The sequence below is a fragment of the Strongylocentrotus purpuratus genome, unplaced genomic scaffold (genome assembly GCF_000002235.5).
Source record: "Strongylocentrotus purpuratus isolate Spur 01 unplaced genomic scaffold, Spur_5.0 spur5_scaffold_4, whole genome shotgun sequence".
NCBI classification, from domain to species: domain Eukaryota; kingdom Metazoa; phylum Echinodermata; class Echinoidea; order Camarodonta; family Strongylocentrotidae; genus Strongylocentrotus; species Strongylocentrotus purpuratus.
Window position 1 is genome coordinate 32309790 of NW_022145610.1, and position 24068 is coordinate 32333857.

At 37.7% G+C, this 24068-nt stretch overlaps 1 protein-coding gene across 1 annotated transcript; it reads right to left on the bottom strand.

The window, feature by feature from the left end:
• Window positions 1-423: 423 nt before the first annotated feature.
• On the bottom strand, window positions 424-23446 carry LOC586926 (NF-kappa-B inhibitor-like protein 1). The gene is made up of 6 exons (XM_030997633.1): window positions 22975-23446; window positions 18666-18799; window positions 13855-13975; window positions 6205-6419; window positions 5162-5559; window positions 424-2023 (listed from the first exon to the last, which is right to left on the bottom strand). The coding sequence occupies exons 1-5, from the start codon at window positions 23252-23254 to the stop codon at window positions 5185-5187; spliced, it is 1125 nt and encodes a 374-aa protein (XP_030853493.1). The 5' UTR covers window positions 23255-23446; the 3' UTR covers window positions 424-2023; window positions 5162-5184.
• Between the last annotated feature and the right edge of the window lie 622 nt (window positions 23447-24068).

Below are 24068 nucleotides of genomic sequence, written 5' to 3' on the forward strand. Positions count from 1 at the left end.
AGGGGAGGGGTACAGAGAAGGGGCACATGAGGGGATAGATAAATGAATAGTTAACCTAAGGACATTAAATACGAGCAAATTAATATGTTTTATGTATGATTTGGATACTGAAATGCCTGTAAAGCCTCGCTATTCAAAAATGATTTCTGTTTATATGATTAAGGTGATTCCATTAAACAACCATAACATGAAACAAAAGAGTCTAATAGTAATATTAATAAAGCAAGATAAACACCAATTAAAATATTGAAAAATAGGCTAAGCGTTGAGTTCATTAATGACTGAATTACCATACAATCTTGTTGTTATATGAATACAACGCTGTCTCAAATAATGCTAGAAATAAGGAGAAATATATCACATTGTTTACAAATAAGTAAGTGTCGAATTATCTAAACAATTAATTGGATACGTAATTTTTTATGTAATATCAAAACAAGGCGACTACTGAGAAAGCAACAGTAAATATCCGCACCCATTCGCATGCACTTAGAGGAGACAAATTATGGTTCATGAAGGAAGGAAAAACCCACTCGAGAAGTTGGACTAAGTTCAGCACCTTTCCGCTCAGACTCACGTGTAAGATGTATGACAAGATAACGTGCAACTCCTTAAGGTCATCTCTACAGACGATCAAGAAATTAATACACTTAAAGGTATTAGGTAGGCATGTCACTTATACAAATATTGCAAACATGACATTCATCACGTGCAATCATTATACCATACTGCGATCACATGTATAGAAAGACCAACTTTAAATTGAATGCGTAATCTTTTTGTGTATTTATACAACTGGGATAAGATTCTATGACGGAATCGAATTTATCGATTGATTTATGGGACGTAATCAATCAGATATTTGATGTCTAAATAAAATGTCATCAGAAGGAAAACAAGTCAGTCAGGTTTATGATAATTACAGGATCTTGAGGTTTATTTAGAGTTTTAAAGCAGTTTCCAAATTCTACAGTCTACGGTGAATTCGTAAACGAGAGTTTATTCTATCGCTGTGTTTAAGAAGTTAAATATTTCAAGCGTACAAAGTGGTATACAGCCTTTAAACACTAAGTAGAGGATATGAATACATGTCAGGAGGCTAGCACGTTACCAAAACATTCAGATGTTAGATTTGTTTTGTTTGTTTCGCGAAGGAACCAATTATGTTTTTGTTTCTGTATGAAGCAAAAACAACCCTTTATCAGTTTTGACGTCAGCTCTTGGAGTCGATTGTAATAATTAGTCCACAACTCTTGTCAGAATTACCGGTTTCTTTGCATTTGGCTTTAAAATCTGGAATATCATATCGATCATTCTGTAACCATGGAAACTGAATTAGTTTATAATGGAACAGAATATACAATACCTCAATGTTGTCCAAATTATTTAACTATTAAACTATCTCAGTCTTTGTGAAGTAAATTGAAACACATGTATGTCTAATGATATTAATCTAAGCAATGCAACAATAATTCATTATGAGACTCATATGCCTAAATTTCCTTCACTAATGCAACATATACACCAGGCTGCCTTGTTGTAATGTTGTATAATCTCCCATTAAACATTTAATTTCAATCACCTCAACACATACACTTAAAATTGCTCTTAATTCGCCTACTTGGATAACACAATTCACCTAAATTATACATCATCAGTACGTCGTTGAGAGAGATAAAATATACAGACCAATAGAAAAAAACTAATACAAAAAAAGTGTTTTGAAAAACATTACGAATGTAGTATTCCTGATAATCAGCAGAAAACAACAATATGCCTACTATATACAGTAGATCTCAAAATGTATGTAATGTCTCAATGCTGATTCCTTCATTTCAAACTCATTATAATTGAACGAAAAAAAAAAATCGTACAAGAGTCATTCTGCTAGATTTCAATTCGAGTTTACCGATGTCGATCCCTTTGCTGAGCAAAGTCTTTGATATATGATGACGTTCGCTTACGAGGGGCCAATATTGTTTGCTTGAAGTCGATGAGCACCGCTGAAGCAGCAGGGGAGAACCTGTAGGATATTAAGAGAATGGGGGAAAGTGGGTTAGCTTTTTTGAGTCATGAAGTTGCAATTTAAAAGAAGGGACAATAAGAGGGACTCCAGTCGAATCGTGTTGAAATATATAGAGTGGAAACTTATAATAATGAGAGTTCCATCAGGAAAGAGAGTAAGGGAAAGAAAGATGGGGGAGGGAGATATATATATATATATATATATATATATATATATATATATAGAGAGAGAGAGAGAGAGAGAGAGAGATGGAAAGAGAGAGAAAGAGAGAGAGGGGGTGTACTGGGTGTGGGGAGAGGGGAAGGAAGATAGGATAGGAGGTAGGCTGAACTGATTAATTATTTAAGAGGAGGACAGTAATAGGATGATAGAAAATAGGAAGTGTTAAAATCGAAGAATTTTTTCGAAGTAATTGTGAGCGAATCCATAACAGAGAAACTGAGGGCAGTTGATTCCTCGAAATCGTTTAAAAATGACCAATTATCCTCTGACAAAATACAAGATTCTTGAAGAATAGACCACGTCCTCACTCTTAACACATTACTGTCCATCAAATAGAATGGTTGAGAAACTATTATCGCAACAGGTAAAACGGTGATGCCATATTATCACCCGTGGTGCGACCGACATCTATAATTTCTAAGAAAATAATTGATTCAGGGCAGGCGATATACCGCTCCTTTCGGAACACGCTTGACGCATCAATTAACACGCGCGTTCGTTGGGAAGGAAAGGAAAGGACAAATTTAGGTGTCTCGGGAAAAAGCTGTTGATTGTGACAATTGTCTTGGAATTAGAAACAATTATGGAAATACAGGAACTTGTGGGAATGTGTTAATAGGTTGCCCAATTATGGACAAGTGATGGCTTGATAGATAAAGCATGTTCATAAATCGGAATAGGTGTGGATCCGAGATTTTCTTGAAGACTTTTAAAATACTAAATCGTGTGCTCAGATCATGGTTCGCACACAGTAAAAACGCTGCTTAAAAAAGTGATGTTCACTTACAGTTGTACACTATCTTAAACAACAGTTGAACAAATTGTAAACATTGTTGCTCGAAACGAAAGTAATTTTGTTAAACATTCGCTGTTTAAAATTTAATGACTGCTATATTTACTACACGAGAGCTTTTAGACAGCGTTGTTTACATATGACGTCATGTGTCACGTGCCAGTAAAGTGCGCGTTGGCTAAAAGCTTTGTTTCACATCATGGCCCACCAAGCTGTAGAGGTGTCGTGGATGAGTGGAAACGTCGCCGGACTGTCGATCACAAGGTCCACGGTTCGAGTCCCGCCGCGGCACTAATGTCATTTGGCAGCCTAGCATAGCCGGGTAATGTTGGAGCGCCTTGAGGACCTTGCAAGGTCGGTACGTGCGCTATATAAGAATCCAATAGTATTATTATTATTTAACAACAGCTCCTTTTTAAACAACTTTCTTTAAACAACCCAGTTGGTGTAAACAACCCCCACTGAACAACAGCTCCTTTTTAAACTCTTTAAACAACCCAGTTGGTGTAAACAAGCCCCACTGAACAACATCTCCGTTTTAAACAACTTTCTTTCAACAACCCAGTTGGTGCAAACAACCCCCACTGAACACCAGCTCCGTTTTAAACAACCGTCTTTAAACAACACCGGTTGTTTAAATTGTGATTTTAAACAAGTTGTTCAAAATGTTGATCAACTAAGTGTTTAAACTTTAAACAACTCGAGTTGCTTAACATTTTAAACAACTCTTAGATCAGGTCACCCGTTAATCCAAAGTTGTTTAAACTTTTAAACAACATGTTCACTAAAATTTTAACTGTGCACATATCTATCTTTCTATATAGATAAATATAGATTTGTTTGGGGGTTGCTTGTTTTTGATTTTAACTGATATTAACTTTTAGAGTACTACAAATGTTTAACCTGTTTACATTGCACTTTTGATATAAGTATGCTTGGCTTATGCCAATGTGTACTTTGCCACTTTGGGAAATTTGCCAAATACGATTTGAGAATATTCAGTCAAACTCACTCAGGATGGAGACTCAACTTTTTGTTCTTTTGTTTTGCGTTCGTACACAAAAGATGAGATTTTGTCTTTTGAGCAACACATAATAACCAATTTTAGCTCTCTATTCCTATTTTTCCTCTCCTCTCCATTCAATGTAACCTCCATGCAAAATGAGCATCATTATCTGATCATTTTCTGTCATCATACACTCACATTGACATCAAATATAATACACTCTGTCAACAAAGATATAATATTTAGCTTTGAGGCACTGACAATATCTGCTCGCCACCTGTTGAGCGATGTCGATGCATAGAATGATAACATATCAACATGTTGGCTGAGTTACTAGATAGGTTAAAGTTTCTCTTCATTTGCCAGGGAAGTTTGGACGTGTACAATCATATGGCATAAACATGTCACAGAGTGGTAAGATATGAGGGGGTGTGGCTGTTTTGTTTTTTAAAAAACCTTTCAAACTGTCGTATATGATCTTCAAATTAAATTTCAAACTGGAGTTATTATATTTTTTTTTTACAATCATTATCCAGTCAAACCAAGACCTTAATTAACACATCTGTCCTTTATGTTCAATAACATGGGTAAATTAACCCGTTGACTACTGAATTGCTCGTTTTTGTAGGCTTAATATAGAGACTTCTCAGTTCCAGTAGTCAATGGGATAAAAGACATAAACAGCGATAGACAATGGTTTTGAGCCATTACCACACAAGAAAATGAGGTTCAATTTTCAACCCTTAACCTTTAACAACACCTCAGGCAATTATTTATATAATGTTGTATGGTGCTTTAAACGCGTTGTTAAACTTCATCCTTTCAAATCTGTAAGATAATGGCGAGAGGGTTCAATACTGAAATCTCAAAGCCAAGGGAAGACGGGAATAAATATACATCATTTTCAGGTCAATACTGCACCTCTAAGATTCATTAATCGGAACTTTCACGGGTTCAGATGTTATCAAAAGTATAATTGTTCATGGATAACTTTAAAAATGCAGATAGGAAAATGAAACAAAACTTGAAACTTGAAGACCGTTAATCCTAACCATAGTATACATGGTGGGGGTATACTGCAGTTAATCCGATGAGTCTTGATATAACTACCCACCTCTTTATGAACATCTCTTGCGACTATAGTAGACCCTTGGGTAGCGTTCCAATGTCGTACAGCTGGTTCAGTGTTTGCGCCAACTCGGTGACCTTTCCGATAATCTGCTGCCTGTCCCTCTGTACCAGTCGCTGTCCACACCGCTGCAGGAACTTGTCCGGGTGCCATATGAGCTGTTGTGCCTTGATGAACCGCCGAAGCTCCTGTTTGTTGGTCACGTCCACGTCGCAGAGAAGCACCTTGATCATGTTCTCTACCTTGCCAGTGGAGCAGGGCCAGGGAATGTCGCGGAACCGTAGAAGATCGTTGGCCATCTCATGGAAGACCTTGTCGCAGAGTTTCATGTAGGAGTGCTTCTGCTTCAGAGTCTTCTGGCGTTCACGCTCGACGCGACGGACCTGTAGAGAAATAAACGTCATTCTAAATCTAATAATAATAATAATAGCTAGTTCTTATAAAGCGCTTTTTGAGAGGACCGAAGGCCCTCTCAAAGCGCTTCACAGACATATATATTATTACCACAGTCATAGGATTCAGGCTTACCCGTACACAATGTATGCACATTCTCCACTCCCTGGGGAGCATTCCAGCCAGGCGTTATTTTTACAAGCGCACACTTGCTAATCTGTACATTAGTTTTCGCATCCTAATGCGTTGGTTGTACAACACATTTCCCTTTTTGCAATTCTTACCTTCAAACCTGAATCCAAAAAGAAACCTAACCCTGTTCAAAATATCCTAATCTATCTCACTTTGCTCAAACTGATCAAAGATTAGAAGTTGAAAATGACACCAAATGAATTATTTTCTTACGATTCCCTTTATGCCACACATTACCCAAGGGATAGATGAATCGGCAGTTTACCAAACTGTTCTATACGTTTCCTTTCCCCTCAATCAAATATGTTTACATTTGTTCATTTCATACTATACATGTATAAATCATTGCCATTATTTGCTCCCTTTTTATGATTTAATGGGGAAAAAAAGAATAAATGGAACTTGAACTTGACCTATTTTGTCAAAACTTAAAATGGCCCTACCTTCTGACGTTGCATCTGGATCTCCTGTTTCCTCCATTGTGTCTCCTGCTTTGCCTCGGGGGTGGGAACGTACTCCCGCTGGAGCCGGATGTTGTGTTGGACCTTGGGTGCCTGGGGTTGGTACTTCTTCTCCTCCTCCTGGTGCTTGCGACGGAACTCTTGCGCTATCCGACTCGCCCAGGCGTCGAAAGAATCACAGTCGTGGCCAGCGTAATCTGCAGGGGACAACATGCAAAGAGGGAGATTAGATTGAATTAGATTGGATTTAGAAGATCTCTAGATATATTGTGGCCGAATCAATTTGCCACATGTTCATGCACTGTTGGATTCTCCCCCATATATTTTATATCAGTTTTAGCAGTTGTCCAAAGCAATGAATTATCCATCGACGATAACAAAATATAACACATTAATTGAATCATATTTTAATATATTGACGTTGGCCTCTCAATAAAAGATAAAACCAAGTACCATTGGTGGTCGCCAGAGCTTGGCCAACTTGGTTTCACTGGGTCACAACATGGCGTATATTCTTTTGTTTTGTGCTTGCTCAACAAAGCAGTGGTCGCCATATTGTGTTCAACTCGAGCCGGGTTGGCCAAACTCTGTGTATAGATGGCTCTGTTGGTCGCTAAGATGCAGCGCCCTCATGAAGCTATTACTGTACGGTTCAAAGGACACCTCCATTTGCGCAAATCATGGGATAATCACGTAAAAACAACACGAACACAAATATTTTATGATACTTCGAAAATATTCTAAGGAATAGTAAGTTACGAATGAGATTTAAACAATATAGGGCTTAACTGTCGGGACTGTTCAATTTCAAACCTCAAATTGCACATAATTTTAAAAGAGTAATAATACATCTGTTTAAGTGACGTTGAATGTAGGCATTGTTTACAATGTGGATCCTATAGAAGATATCGACACCTACGATAATTGCTTTACATCTCTATAATGATCCATCTTTGATGAAATTCGTGAGTTTTTTGTTATTGTTTTATTATTTTTTTCAATGATGGCTCTTTCGAGCATTTCTTACAATATAATAGTTACCAAATAATAAACAAAAATGACCACCAGATTGAGGTACGTTATTTGATCACCGGCGAGGATTACTCGCATTACCAAAATACCATCACAAAAATGGGTCAGACGGCTGGTGGAGATTATGAACACCAATATAATAATCTAATCATGACCTTAATCATGTTTTTTAAAACAGGGAACAGATGGAGACCATTTGCGTAAGGACGGTGATCAGTTACCATGCCAATGACGTCATGTATTTTAAGGGGGAAGTCCCGAAAAAATCACTCGTGATGTAAACATCCGCGTTTAATAACGACGATGGCCGCTAATTAAGGAGAAGAACCTTCTTATTCAGGCAGGATATTGGTTGTTACATCTAAATCGTTAAAGAAGATGTACTGATTGGGGATATCTTAAGTCTATTCATGTTTCAGGGCCCACGCCCCTACTCCCATCTGTAATCACTTCAAGCTGTGTGCAATCAGTACTGATTAGTTGCCCCCTTGCACGAGTATTTACAAGCAATATTCATATCTACTTTGCACCCACTATTAACACTTTGAATGTCCAATAACTTCATGCTATGTACCTTAGGACGTGGACGGAAGGACGACATAGAATAGAGGCAAACAGGTAAATAGATAATTAGAAATTAAATAGGGGTTTACCCCTCGATTGCGAAAATGTTTTCCCACTTCTTTCACAAGTAATTAAATAGTACATCCCATTTCCTCAAAGACAATGGCCACTTCTAACAGAACATAAGAATTTCAACCACCTGTACAAAAGTATGGGCGCGACCAGGGTCAAACTTTACAGAACAGAATGTAGAATGAGTGGATATTGGGCACTGGGTTCATAGATTTTTGGACGTGCTGAATAGATATGTTTTCAAATTACTTCTGAACCTTTCATATGTTTCTAAATTTCCTAGGTATTCCGGCAAGTTATTCGATAAATCAGTGGCTGCATATACAAATGACCTTTCCCTTTAAGATTTCGTTATGGGTGCAGATCAATGACACCATCTCCTTCAAGTCAAGGGCTTATGTAATCCCTTTTAAATGAACACTGTTTTAATCTCACTGCCATATTTTTCAAGTGGAATTAAAAAAAAAAAAAAGACTCCCTTTTGTCCTTCCCACTTTCAGTAGGCTTACTCAACACGATCCATGGACATAAATGAGTTCTTTGTCAGATCCATGCACCAGGATAGCCATAAGCCCCAAAGTACATGGAAACTCGATCCAATTAAAGGAAATTAACAATAGCCTGATTTCTTGTCTACTTCCGGTAATCTCGAAGATATCATTTTAGGATACAATGCCAATGATCATCAATATGCCCTGATAAAAGACCCGAAGTATAGAATTACATCGCAAAGATTGTATCATCAACACAATCATGACAACGTTTCTTGTATAAACTTCGGCGAAATGTCCAGGCCAGCTGCTATACAAAATGCGGAAATCAGCAATTACTCCACCTGCTCTGGCTGAATTGAAATAGAGCATCAATTAGAGTTCACATACTTCGATATACCATGGAACTACCATGTTGATACGTTCTCACCCTTTAAAATCTATTACGTGAACAAAAAATCGAATTAACGGTTTCGTTTATCATTATTATATGAACACGGTTTCACATTGTACTTTCATATACGGTCTCGTCCCACCGGTGTCACCAGCAACATGCTCACTGGTTTCACTTCTATAATTCGAAGGTGTAGCACATGACCATTAGCGAAGTTGAAAATAACCCCCCGTTTTGCTTACTTTTATCAATATTTACCTCAATATGACCTCTTTTTTTAGTGATAACAGGGGCAAATTAGGCTCTAAATTATAACCCCGACTGACTGACTTACCTAAATTAAACAACAACAACAAAAACAATAACCCGAGTCTCTTTTGCTTATCGAGTACAAATTCACACACAAAATTGGAAAACCCTGTACATAATTATACGCACGTAGAAGTCTGCGAGCATCGTGAACAAATTTCTTGCAATTAAAACCCCTCAAACATACACCGTTTTCAAAGCCAAAACCATATGCCGTACCATTTCTTTTCAAATTCGTGATATATCTGAAAATAGCTTCATAATGAAGGTGATGAACAAAGCTATTGAAATTGCCTTCTTCTTCTACAGTAACCTTCAAAGGGCCATGGAGGCAATTACGAAGATGAACCAATGATTGCAAGCGGAGTGAGGAAGACAAATGAGGTTAAATGGAGTAAGAGCAATAGATGCCTCAGGAGTAATATTATACGTTCACTTTTTTTGCAATCTAGGTATCATTATATATTTTTATTTATTTCGTTTAATTTTCTTGCTGTTTTGGGCATGAAATAAAACCATTATTGATAAACACAAGACATCAATACGCTAAAAGAAAATCAACGTTACCCTATAGTATATGCTGCAGTTATACGGCAATGTGTTTTCTGAGAAGGCACTAGAACTGAGTCTTTGCCCTTTAGATAAATGAAAACAAGGGCACCCCAATCTTATCAAACGATCAGTTCATGTCACATGACTCATGAATGTCACATGACTCATAAATGTCACATAACTCATACCCTGTCGTCGTCTTCTTGTACTTGGTCGAAGACCTTGCCAAAACCTACATTTTGCTTCGAGTTAGTATAAAATCCAAGGTAATCTATTGAACCGTATTAGCTGTTCCACAAAGGGATTTCCAATGACTTTTTGAAATAGTTGCCTAATCCTGCTCTTTCCCTTCTATTATTCTAATCAACAATCTCACTCTTTCTCTCTTTTTTTCTTTCTCTCTCTCTCTCGTTAAATATTATTTTTTGGAGATTATTGTTGTTTTTATTAAGACCTTTAAACTGTATCCTGCATACGACTTGACATTTGCAAATACCACGATCTTTACATTTCACATTATGGTACGTACATGAATTAACATGATTAATATAGGTTTCCAGCAATCGTCGAGTTAGGATGCACCGGAGTAACTTAATGAACCGCATTAGATGCTCCAAAAGGGGGATTTTCAATGACTTTTTGAAATATTTGTTTAATGAAGGTTGAGGTAGGGCAAACTGAATCATCAACCGAGGTAATAAATCTTGATTGAATCCAACAAAGATATCAAAGTTTAGTTATCATCACACGACATTGGGATGTGCAAGGAGCGGCTTCAGAACCTACTTTGATCAAGATGACTAGGTTAGGTGATGCAATAATGTGAAATAAAGATAATATATGATAAATAAGAGCCAGTTTGAGACTGTTAATCATTTGAGGATCTGGAGGGTGTTTACAAAGACTAAGATCGACTTTAAGTTGGACTTAACTATGGCAGGCTCTTCATGCCACTGGTTGCTCTCACTATTGGTCTCTCGATTATGATCTTTAGATATTTTCCCTCAAATAAAGAACTATCAACAAATAAAACAATCCTTTAGATTTGTGACCACGATTTATACGTCCCTTGAGAAACCAATGCCAGGAATGGTTAGAGGAACTATTGGCATGAACGGCGTACCATAGTTAAGTCCAACTTAAAGTCGATCTTAGTCTTTGTGAAACACCCCCAGGTCACTTATATCTTTCAGACATTCAGTCAATAACTGAAATACCGTGCCCACTTCAATATTTTCTAGAATTTCATGAATTTTATAATCTGATTTTCCAGTGATAGAAGTCTTTATTGATATTCAGTAGTCAGTGACGCATTTAATAGTGTATCCAGTAAATATATCTGGGCTTCCTATGAGGAGACCGTTCATTGTATTATGTAATCAAGTTAATTTATGTTGATTAATGTACTATTATCAGTCTCTTTTTTATGTTAACAATTATATCACGTTTTGTGTGGTCTTGAATAAAATGAACTTGAACTTGAGTCCTACGTAACACTGGTTAGCTAGCGCAAGGTTGCCTCCTATAATATTTTGGAACATTTAAAACGACATCTAAGACTATAAGTTAGAAATGTTTCATTGATTTCCTTGTAGAATGTAAACTATGCAATCAGAGGATGAGCTATGGGTGAATGCCGGCTTAATTTACTCTATGATCTCTATATGCACCAATGTAATATGTGCCTGTAGCTGTAGCATATATATTGCCGTGATCATTTAGCACCACGAGTGACACTTCATTACAGAGCAGTCTGTGGCTGGGGTTGCCAGGGCAGCGAGTGCTTGCAACGGAAATACAGTCGGAAGGTGTTCATTATCTTCAGAAAGTTCCTGACAGGACCCTTCTTAGATCCAAGATGTACGTTATCTTATGTCGGTCCAAAATAGTGTTTCCTTAGGTACAAGCAAACCCTTTGCATGTTACAATTATCTGTCTAAACGATTGAGAAATGTGATTCTAATGCCTATTTCATAATTATGAGATCATCTGCTGACGAATGTCTGCATCTTAATTTGCGCCATGTGAGAGAGACATGGTACACAAAGTGAATGCAAAATGGGCATCGCGAACAAAAGTACGAGCTCATGCACCCGTTGCCTTCAAGGGCTTATTAGACGGTACGTATAATAACGCAATAAAATAACGCCTCCATTAGACCAGTTTAGTAACATATTCAAATTTATGGATGTTTCTTTCCTGGGGACCTAGTGAAGAGGTATTCCATCAACCTGATATTAATAAATAACCTACAATACTTGGAATCCAGTCTGGATACAAATATTTGTTTACTACGTCGGTCAAGCCTCGGTAAAGTTTTCATGTTTTTGAGAATACCCTTTTTTTTTAACAAGTATGCATAGAATTTGAATATGTTAGTAAACCGGTCTATTGACATACGACGATACTGCATTAGAGCTACATGTAGCACACGAGGTGTCATATAGCACTTGTGCAAATGACCCCCAAATATCCACAGATCTTTTACACATGGAGACATCCCACTTTGCGCATAGTAGAATTATAATTGCCGAAGTAATGGATGTGCCGCTGGCGGATAGGCCTTTTAATTACAACAATTTCATGTACACGTATCGAGCAGTCGTCTCGATGCCTGGGTTTTACAGTTTTGTACAAATGACCTTTATCTTCCCATGCGCATAATATGCGCATTAAGGGTAACATCATCCCTAGTTAACGCATTGTACACGCTTTAAACTTACATGCTATGCTTATAATAGGATGCGAACGTTCATGTGGTTGAACGAGCAAGTGTGCGCCTGTAAAATGGCGACTGGCTGGAATGCTCCCCAGGGAGTGGAAAATGTGCACACATTGTGTGCGGGTAAGCCTGAATCCCATAACCGGGGTAATAATATATCTGTAAAGCGCTTAGGTACATCGTTGGATCGGTGTATTGAGCGCTATATAAAAAACCGGATTATTATTATTATTATTATTATAATGCGCGTCAAAAACCGCACCAATCGCTGACGCAGTTTGAAGTCAGTAATGACGCTTCATGTACAACGAACATTATGCCCATGGCATATAAACCCTCAGTTGCTGATATACGTCAGCGACCAACTCTACGCAGATCCGGTGTGAAATTGGCTTTGTAGCTACGCTAGGTCTTTAGCCAACGCTGTGATAATTCGTAAAGCCCCTTTCACACCGGATCTGCGTAGAGTGGCCTAGTGTGGCATACCGAGAACGCCAATATTAGGCTGCGTATTCATGAAAAAATTGCTTCGGCGTAGTCCCTGCGTAGGTTATGCGTAGGCTTGCGTACGATGGTGTATGGTTACGTACCCTGTGTATAGATACCGCGTACCTACGGCGTACACAATTGGCGTACCTACACGTATGATTGCATATAATAGGCGTAGGGTTGCGTACGTTTACGTAGGCCTGGCGTAAATGGACGTATGTTTGATTACGTTTGAGTATGGTTGCTTACTGTGTGCAGGTAGGATCTAGGACGCATTTATACGATTTTACTGCTACGGCGGAATTGCGTAAGGAAGCGTAGTGTTGCGTAGACTTGCGTAAAATGCGTACTCTCTGCGTACGCTTGGCGTAGTCAGTATGCAACACTACGGAATGTATGGCTCGGTGTGAAACCCGCTTAAGAGATATAGTTTAAAAAAGACGTGTCCAAGATTCTAGGCCCATTATGAAAAGAATTATGATAGAAGGTGAGAAGGGGATTCTATCTTATTGGAATATTGACAAGTTGTTTTATAATCCAGGAATGGTACGACAAGTGCTAAGATGTTGAATGACTGACGATCTCGAGATAGCTAAATGGCTGGGAAGATCATGAGCCAACTCCTGGCTTTTAAACTTGCCAAATAATTGTGAAAAACAGAGTCAAAGACAGGAGTTCATCATCATTAGCAGCACCAGCATTACCATATTCGTACAATGTGAATGAGAGGGGGGGGGGGGTGTTCAGCCCCCTCCCTCATACCATTATTCGTACAATTTGATCACCTCATATTTCCGCAGCAGTATAATATCTTGTTCAAACTGTGTTATTCTTTGTGCAATCAAATGTTCAATGACCTCCAGTAAAGTCCAGACAAGAAAGACCAAATGGAAGTTTTTTCCAGGATGAAGGCTTATATGAGGCCATTAAACAAAAATGAAATAAATCTCTAACTTTCTTTTCCTCTCTTTTGAAAATGCTATCATATTTAGAGAAATAATCCTTACCTTCCCAGCAATCATGTTCCCACATGACCTTTTCATCGAGATGTTCATCGACTGTCTTCCATTGTGGTTCTTTTTCGTGTTTACTCTCGTCATGTCTTCGGTTTAGACGGCCCTCCAAATCCTAAAGTACAACAAATATAAAATGAATACAAATTCAATTCAAAACAAGCTAATCAAATTTATAGATATAAAATCCACAGTCCCGTAATATCATTTAACAATCCCCTCCGACATCTCCCCCTAACCAATGGCCTTGTTGAATAAAACTTCATCTACCGAGCAAGACCGGTGTCCCCCCCCCCCCCCCCCCCCCACGGTACGCCACTGGTACAACTCATAGAAACGGGGAAATATGAACAATGCATAGAAAAGATAAAAGACATGAAGAGAGAGAGAGAGAGAGGGGTAATAGAAACCACTCATAATCAAGCAAACAGTCAAATTATATGCATTAAGGTACAACGAAAATGGGTTGAGCAGAGGTTCACCCCCTCCCTCCCTCCTCCTCTCAGTTGACTTTTTTATTTCTTACAGAGATTTTTTGTGCCAATGCTATAATTAAATTCGTATCATTTTTTGCTCATTTTGACAGATGTTAGCCTGGACTGTATAAAACCATGGCACTTGGTTTAGTAACCCTGTTATCTAGTGCCAATAAATTAAAACGATTCATCACGTGCCCTCTCATTACAACTTAAGTGATAAAATCAAAGAGACAATTAACAGTTCTGTATAGGATTACAATTTTGTGACGTCAAACCGATATCCGGTCAAGACTTTTCCATACGCCAGGGTATTATCATGGTATTATCATGGTATTATCGACGATTACAGACTGAAGCAATTCGAGGATCAGCCAACCCAATGATACATTTTCATTGTTTTTCGTTTTTGTTGGTAGATTCTAGGAGAAGGGGGAGGGGGGGGGGGGTTAAGAGGACTAAACGCCCTACTTTCCCAGATTGGTGTTTACTCTGCCATATATAATATACGTTCTAAGAAAAGCTTAACCCCTCCCCCTCCTCCTCCCCCTCCTCTCCCCGTGAAGCCCATTCCACCTGGCCGATTTTCTTTAGTCCCCTACCCCTAGAAAGTTTGCAATTTATCCTAAAATAATTCATCAAGATGCAGTACATTAAAGCTTTTAGTTTTCATCACGATTATGTTAATGTTATTATGTTATGAGATAATCCGAATTTAAGATATCTAAAAATAGACCTTTTACATTATTAAAAAAAAGGAATACTAGTGGCGCGATGGGGGACTCTAAAAGAAAATACAAGAGTATATTCTATGAATTAATAATATAAAACATTTCAATATCAAAGGTTTATTCAATAACTCTACAAGTTTATATTTTAGATGTGTTTATGTGATGAATAGCATTATGTTATGATAGTTTTGTTAATAGAACAAATTCGATCAACAAAATGCATTTCATTTCAAGCATACATATTCATGTTTCAAGATCATTTATATCAATCTTTTAACAATCGGCATAAACGTACGAACAATCTTTACACGTCTGGAAACCTTTATATGTACAGCATACTGCAGAGGAATGGATTGACCAAACATGTTGTTTGTCTGTATGAAAGACAAACATTTCATAACACGGATACAATTGTAGTTAGCAGCTTGCCAACTTGTTATCTTTCGACAGACGTCTTGTCCTGAAACAATGGACTGGTGATTAATTGAATTAAACATGGGAAGGGGCCTTTAATGCCCGGATTTATATCTTGACTGCCCGCCATACATCATGTATAAAGTCTTGTTGGAATAAATCTTTGCTGAGCGATGGGGAGGGCTGGAGGGATAATGGGTGGAAACGGGATGCTAGCCAGCCTTAGTACAGGGGGTCAAAAAGGGAGATTCAATTTCAATGGAACATAAATATTACGATTATCGTAAGATTACTATCTGTGTTTTTTTTTTATTGGAGACACAAACATTAAAAAACATAGAGATACCGGGCAGAGCTAAGACTTCACCCCCCCCCCCTGGAATATGAAAACTGCACATTTTCGGGCCCCCGTAACCGTAATATCATGGTAATGTAGCGGAGTGTTTTATTGTCATCATTATAATCATAGCTTACTTTGAAAATTTACATTTCATTTGATTCATCCATTGTCAGATTATCTAATATTTATGCTAGCCGAAAATCGCAAAATTATGTTTCATGAAGTCTCTATTCTTTGAATTTCCAAAAGATTATCCCATAAGCGTTTATCGATAATCGATAATATCGTAAAACTAAAAAAACTATGCATTTTGGAAAAAACTGTTATTCAAGAAAATGAAACATGTTTTATTTGATTAAGTAAGGATAGTACGATGTTATTTCAATTGATTGTATAATGATTGTTTGATTTGTTCAAAATCAAATATTTATCAATAAAATAAAAAAAAAAAAAAAAAAAAATCAATTTATTAGATTTGCTTCACCATGTCCATGTACGTTGTGGAGAGAGGCAGGCATTTTAAGTGATTTCTTTACCTCCTACAAGCCTTGAATACCCACGTCAACCGCTCAACGACACCCCCGTCCATGCTGTAAGCGATTATCTCAGATTTAATCTCGTACAAATATGGACCCCGTAATAACCCTGGATTATTAATCATGATCCTGAAACCTTGCAAATCCTTAACCACTCCCTATTCACAAGACGCGTACTTTTAAATAGAAAATGTATTTTGTCTTTTTTGTGTGTGTCAGGAGGACGTTAACTTCGAGTTGCAGTATGTGAGTGAAGGCTTTTCTTGCTCTTAGTTAGACGACTTCAAGGCTTAAGTATGTTTAGGAACAAATGGCTCAATGAGAACAAAGACAGCTTTCCTTTTAATTTTTAGTTTTTTATCTGATGGTTTGCATCTTATCTTCTCGTTTGCATTATTTTGATCCTTATTGCCTTAATATCATCAAACGAGATTAGAAAAGGAATCGTTGTAATATTATATTGCACTCATTATGTACTCAGCGGACTTATTATAGTAACTCAGTTTAACCAAGATGTATAACTCCTTGATTCAACTCGACACGTGGATTAAAGTCATGTTGAACAAAGGGGAAAACTCACCCCTGGGACTTACTACCCTGATTAAATTCGACGTCAAACCGAGCTTTAACCTACTAGCATCTGGCGGGTTAAAATCTTACTAGTATACGGACCCATATAACTATCATCATGTAGGAGTCAACGTAGAACAATAGTTCTAACTATGATTGTCATGCAGTATAATCTATCGATATTTATTCATATTGATTTTAAATGGTATTTATTCATATTGGTTTTAAATGGTATTTATTCATTTTGATTTGAAATGGTATTTATTCACTCGAGCCCATCTCGTTTTAACAAAGAAACATTGCATGAAAGCTCTCTTTTCTTTTCAATGATTTGGGTTTGTGCATATTGGGCTGCTATGTATCGGGGGAATTTGATCATGTGAAACAACAAAGCGTGATTTCCTCATGCCTGAAGGATTTTTTCTGTTGACTATTTAGATTTTGAAGATACCATACAACCCGTGACACAGGTGCTCTTTTTGTAATGTTTTATGTCGTCATGGAATTTTAAAACACGTGGTCCAGCACATGGAAATTATTATGAGATTTTTAAGAGGAAGACAGGGAATACGGAGGAAAATATGAGTGTAATGTGATACAAAAGTATCTATAACTCGCTTAGGAAATATTTATATCTCAACTTTTAAATGGCTCAAGGTTTGACCGACTACCGTTCAATCTTTCTTGGAAAAAAATTAAAGGGTTCATTTTTTACAAGAAACCATGCTGAATTTATTATGGAAACTGAAAACGGTATAACGTTGGATGAGCAACAAAAGAAAGGAACATGATCTTTTACTACTTTTGTATCAAAGTGGCGTTTTTTCCTAAGTGGCTTTATAAAAAGATGGCATTAAGAAGATGTCAACGTAATGTCGTGCATTTAATAGCTATTTGCATGAAGTACGTACAACAAAGTATAAGAAATAAGTACGACAAAAATCATGTAATCTTGTGTCAGTATAAGCTAGTATATCAGAGCGAGGATACATACTGCAGAAGCCTCATATACTAATTGTTACAATATTATTCGTCCCTGGGGCCTAGGATTTCTGTTGATAATTAGCCTCCATGGTCAAAAACAGCCATCGGGGGAATCCATCAAAATAATACACTGTCACTTAACACGTATTTTAATTTGTATATTAAGCTAGTAATCATACATTGTGATAGTAAGACCATACATGAAAAGCTTCACTGATAATCTTTTATAAAGAATGAGTCACTGACAAAAATTGAACGAATCGTTCTAAGTGAATACGTCATCCTTTCCAACAGGAACAATGATGATTAACACCACCAACAACATCAGCAACATCAATAATAGTAATGATAATACCACTACTACTAATAGCGATAATAATAGTCCTAATAACAGTGATACAAATACTACTACAGTACTACTAATAATAACAATAATAATGATAACAATACTACTACTACTATATACTACTACTACTACTACTACTACTACTACTATTACTACTACTACTACTACTATTACTACTACTACTACTACTACTACTACTACTACTACTACTACTACTAATACTAACAATGATAATAATAATAATAATAATGTTGACCAGGGAAGCCTCATCGGCTTCAATTCTCTTCCTGATGACCCTGCAACTATTATTATCCAAGCGATTGCCAGGTACCCATCTACTCCTGGTTGGATATATATAAAAAAAAGAATTCCCACTTTTATATTTCACTGAATGAATAATATTCTCACCGTCATGGTAACGAACTGCCATTTGTTGTTTGTTTCATTCATCATCTGACGTGGCGTGAATCCGACATCATTACTCACATCTATCACGTTACGGTTGCTCTTCTCCAGAATGGGGATGACCAGTTCAGAAAATGCTAAAGAGAGGAATATTAGAAATAGAACAAGTAAGGAACTGATGACGTAATATGGGCCTGATATCAACTACAATTGTGATATCAACATACTTGACTATCGATTATACCAATAAATATAACAATAAGGCTATGTAATAAAAGTAACGATGATAACCATAGCAGTACTAATGATAATAGTTTTAATGATGATGATGAAAATAATAAGCCACTACACTACTACTACTACTACTACTACTTCTACTACTACTTATGTTAATAATAAAGACGATGATGAGAATAATAATGCTCTCATGCTGTCACAAATGAACTATACGAAAACAAAAACGGCAACATAATAAAGAATTTGTCATCTCTCGCAAAATTGGAGTACAATTTATCTAACATTTCACCAATTTATAACATGCATGAAATTCTCTGTCCGATAATTATTCTTCAACATTTGGAATGAAACTTTATTTTAATATATCGTTGCCCTGATTTTTCTAGGAAATGTTGGGTTATTTTCATCGCGCCGGATGCATCGATGCATCTCAGCTGGAAGCCTCATATCAATGCCGTTGCAGCAAAAGCAGGAAGAACCTTGGGATTCCTAAGAAGAAACATCAGCAAATGCTCATCGCATATTAAACAACAGGCCTACATCTCCTTGGTACGCTCCCAGCTAGAATATGCCTCCGTCGTCTGGGATCCATACAGACAAAATCAGATTGACCAGCTTGAGAAAATCCAAAGAAGGGCAGTACGCTTCATATGCGGAAACTACCAACGAGATGCCAGCGTCACCAAAATGAGAGAAGATCTAGCACTCCAACCCTTAGAGGAGAGACGCAGGCAAGCCCGATTAACCATGCTTTACAAAGCCATCAACCACCTAGTCGCAGTACCAATTCCAGACTACATCCAACCAAGACTCCGTTCAACACGTCAGCAACACCGACACAGATTCATGAGACCCAGCTCCAACTCTGACAGCTACAGGCAAAGTTTCTTCCCAAGAACACTCCGGGACTGGGATGAGCTCCCTACCAACTTCATTGAACTGCCCTCTGTGGAGAAGTTCAAGGGAGCCATCAGCGCCTAAATCATAGGAGGATCTGTTTTTACTCGCACAACTTGTATATACGCACTATGCACTAATCAATCAATCATGACCACTATGAGAGACACCACACCACAATATCCTCGTTTAGTTGCTGAAAAGGCTTTTGACGAGTACCAGCATAGACGTAGACGTAGATCAGATGCATCCTTTACCCCCTCCCAATCCCATAACCGTCTGGTTGGGTAAAGGATATTAGGAATTTCCCTCTCCTAGTCCCACATGATGGCTTTTGATGTCTGTAAGCAGCCCGATGTGCTTTGTGGCACAACATGAAGGCGAGTTATCCGGCAAAATTTTCGGTGTGGGGAGATTGAGAGGGGATACAGAGCAACCCGTGACTGCTTCTTTTCTATTATGCTGTTGAAACAAAGAATCAATGGAGTAGGGGGGGGGGGGGGGTGGCCCGGGTGGGAGTTGAATCGGAAGGGACTTAAAAAATACAACTGAACCCCCTCTTTCCAAATATACCCCCAATCGTTGGCCTCGTTAATTCACGTTTCATCCACCCTACTTGTTTTGGAAATTTATGTTTCTGAAATGCAAGCCCATACAACAATATTCATTAAAGAAGGAAATACTGGAGAAAAACCCTTAGTTTTTAATAAACTGATTTGTTTTTTTCTTCAAATCTCCTTGTTTTCTACGGTTTATAGGTGATTCGTCGATTCATAACATCGACTAATATCTTCTTCGATTTTATATACTGCAAAATCCATAGTTCATCGTCAATGTCGCACTAGACTTTACTATGATGTTATGTTTCCAAATGTATTCCTTAGTATTTTGAAAAGAATAAAGCTGCTACATGCATTTTGAAAACATGTACTTCTTTTAATTCTTGCTAAAGTCGGGGAAGGTGCCACGTTCTATACATTAAAACGAAATACATTTCATTATCAACATGAGAAATATCACATACAATTTCATTTTAAAAGTGTTTTTCTTATTAGATCATCTTCTGGACTAACACATTTTCATCATGAATTTGAACTGCTCGATATTAAACAATCGCACAAAGTCATTCCGAGGCAATAAGCCAGTTCGTAAATAGCTTCGGAACGCATGACCCCCAAATATCCAAAGATCTTTTACACTATGGATGCGTCCCACTTGTGCATTTTAGAATGATCACTGTCGAAGTGATGGAGGTGCTTCTGGAATACCTTTTGTTTGCTCTCTTGAGAAGAATAATTCCACCTGTGTATCAGATAAATGTACTGTCGGAACATAAATGAATACTAATTACATAACTTTCATGAGCACGATACGAGTATTCGTCTCAATAGTTTTACAACTTGGGAACGAATGACCTTTATCTGCACATGCGCAAATCCTAATTACGAACTCGCTTATAAATTTCAACAGCTTTGTTCTTCCTCATTTGAAATGTGCGATGTATTGGTATTCCGAACATAATTTGAATTGGATTTACACAGGATAATTAAACTACCCTCGAGATAATTTTTGTTAAAGTTTTTGCGATCGTGTTTAGCCTATTTGATCTAACTCTTTTATTTTTGTTTAATTTCTTGATACGCCAATTTTCTTCAGCCCAAACAACTGGATATGTTTATTTTCATAAATGTGGTACATCCTACATTGAGTCCAAGTCCAATACGAGAATATTATTTTCTAAACGTTTGACATCTAGATGTATAATATGTAGCTTCTAAGCAACAATTAGATCATCTATAATGTATTTTTAGGGAACTTATTTTACAAGGCCTTTTTGGCCTTATTTTAGTTTCCCCTTTTCTCATGTTCGGCTGGTTAATTTGGTCTCTTTGATACTGTTGATTGCATATATTTTTTAAAATGCATAATATTGTAATGATCTATTGTTTTTATATGAAAATGGAAATAAATGAACAAATGAAACGAAGATGAAAGATGAATTTAACAATTATACCGAAGTACTAAACGTTATTTAATAGCAACTTTCAATCTACTTAATCAATTTTTCCATTCGTAACGAAGTATTGATGTACGCTTAGTATACAAATAACGCACGTCCCAGAGTGCAATAGCGGTGAATGCAGTACGCGCGAGGTTTCTTTAGATTGGTGCCGCTCTGTGCAACGAGCCGCTTGCGGCGAGTTGACAGTGCGAACCATCTGAAGAAACCGAGCGTTTACTGCATTTACGTTTTGCACAACAGGGTCAAGTGCGTTATTTGTTTTATAAAATAGCGACACAAATAGCAAAAACGAAACTTTAGATCTAATAAGTTAGAGTCTAGTCTACGAGAGTTCGATCTAGATCTAGATCTAGAGTTATGTTGGTTCTACTTCTAATTAGGCCTAGACTAAGACCTTGCAGGCTTACCAAAAAGTCAATGGGATTCATTGCCTTGATTAAAAATAAAATCCATACAGTGGGTCTAGAGACGAGTCTACATCAGACAGCTGAAATTCCTGGCTTCATTATAAAATCCAAAAGTCAAAACAGGCCTAAATCCAAGGCAAAAGTAAAATAAAAATTTGCTTTTTAATAATACCCCGCTGGCCGCTCTAGCTAGCTAGCTAGAGCTAGCTACGCGTACGTTGCGCTGGGGATCATGGTGGAGCGTACAATATTAGCTACGCGTAGCCTACAATAATTGCAATGCAACTCGAGGGAGCGCGTACTACACGTACGCGCGCGCACTGGATCTCCATGGTCACGCGTACGCACCGTGCAATATAACTTTTTACTGCGCTTTTTCTGCACTCATTTCTGCAAAATCGTGCTTGCATCAAATTTTTTTCAATGCCATGTGACGCGTATTGACCAATCACGATGCTTAAAATACTAGAGCCATTTTATAATGTATTATGTTCTTTCATGATTACACGACTTGAATGTGTATGATATAAACATCTAGGCTACAACAAATTTTTACTCGTTTTTAGAGACGTTGTTATGGTTGAAAAAATAAATCAAAACAAAATTCATATTCGAACACAATTCTATGACAGTATGAGTACGAAGCCGTATGGATATTTTAGTGGGGTCTTATTGTTATATTTACCACTAGTATAGTCCACAATAATAATATTATACCATTTTGCGTCAATTTTTAAAACTAACTCACCATATTCATCTCCATGTAGGACACGCCTGAGAGCTAGATGAAGGGGTGTATCCCCCTTTGAATCCTGGATTTCAGAGCTCGCCCCAAGGCGCATCAGCAGCCGGACAATCTTCTCATGGCCGGCAGCGCAGGCGATGTGCAGCGGTGTACGAAGCAGCTGATCCCGGTGCCGAATTAGATTCAGATCAAGAAGGGCATGTTTCTTCAGATAAGATTTCACTTTTAAAACTTCCCCTTCTCTGATGTACTCTAAAAGTTTCTCTTCGGTAGACTTCCCCATGGCTGGCTTTCAATAGCCAATGCGGTTTCAACAGATTTTATTTTTCTCGTGGAAATTGAACAAACGGTAAAGTAGCCTCTACTTTCGACGGAGAGCAGACGACCAATTATCAATTTCGCATTTACCCCTCGATATTTATGACGGCTATCGTGATTGGAGCTCGACGCACTTTTCGCACGTACTGTGTACGCTGGGGGCATGGAGATATCTCCATGCTGGGGGCGGAACTTCGGGCAAAGCTGGAAAGTTGGATAGCTTTTGAACTAAGAGGACGATCAGACTATGGCACCAGGGGGGTGTTTCACAAAGATCCTAAGTAGAACTTAACTCTAAATTGGACTTAAAATTTATGGAGAGCCATTTGTAGCTTTAAAAGGAAATATATTCAAAAGCAGAAATTCAAGTATTTTAGACTTTTCATCAATTCCATATCTAGAAAATGAAATCTCCTTGATATTACGAAATGTGAATGGTCTGAATTAACATCTTATGCCTTAAAAAAAACTTTTACAAAATATTTTCAAAGATGCTAGCAGCATTCCATAATCGTTAAGTCCAACTTAGAGATAAGTTCAACTTAGGATCTTTGTGAAACACCCTCCAGAACTAGCTTTTTTGACATAAGCTCAGAAGTTGTTCTGGAATAATAATTTCGGAAAGGGCTTTGTTGGGGGGGGGGGATGGGGGGGGGGGACGGGGCGAGCGGGCCTTGCGGTTGGGTGTGGAGCGAAATATCGGCCGGCGCGATTTTCAATTTTCCGGGGGCAACTTAAGGGGAAAGAATAGTGCTCACCCCCCCCCCCCTTTAAGGGTG

Excerpts from the sequence above, each read along its gene's own strand:
- LOC586926 (XM_030997633.1), bottom strand. The coding sequence starts at position 23,254 with ATGGGGAAGTCTACCGAAGAGAAACTTTTAGAGTACATCAGAGAAGGG. Across the intron at positions 6,420-13,854 it reads GGAACATGATTGCTGGGAAG|ATTACGCTGGCCACGACTGT; the intron begins GTAAGGATTATT and ends TGTCCCCTGCAG. Across the intron at positions 5,560-6,204 it reads TCCAGATGCAACGTCAGAAG|GTCCGTCGCGTCGAGCGTGA; the intron begins GTAGGGCCATTT and ends ATTTCTCTACAG.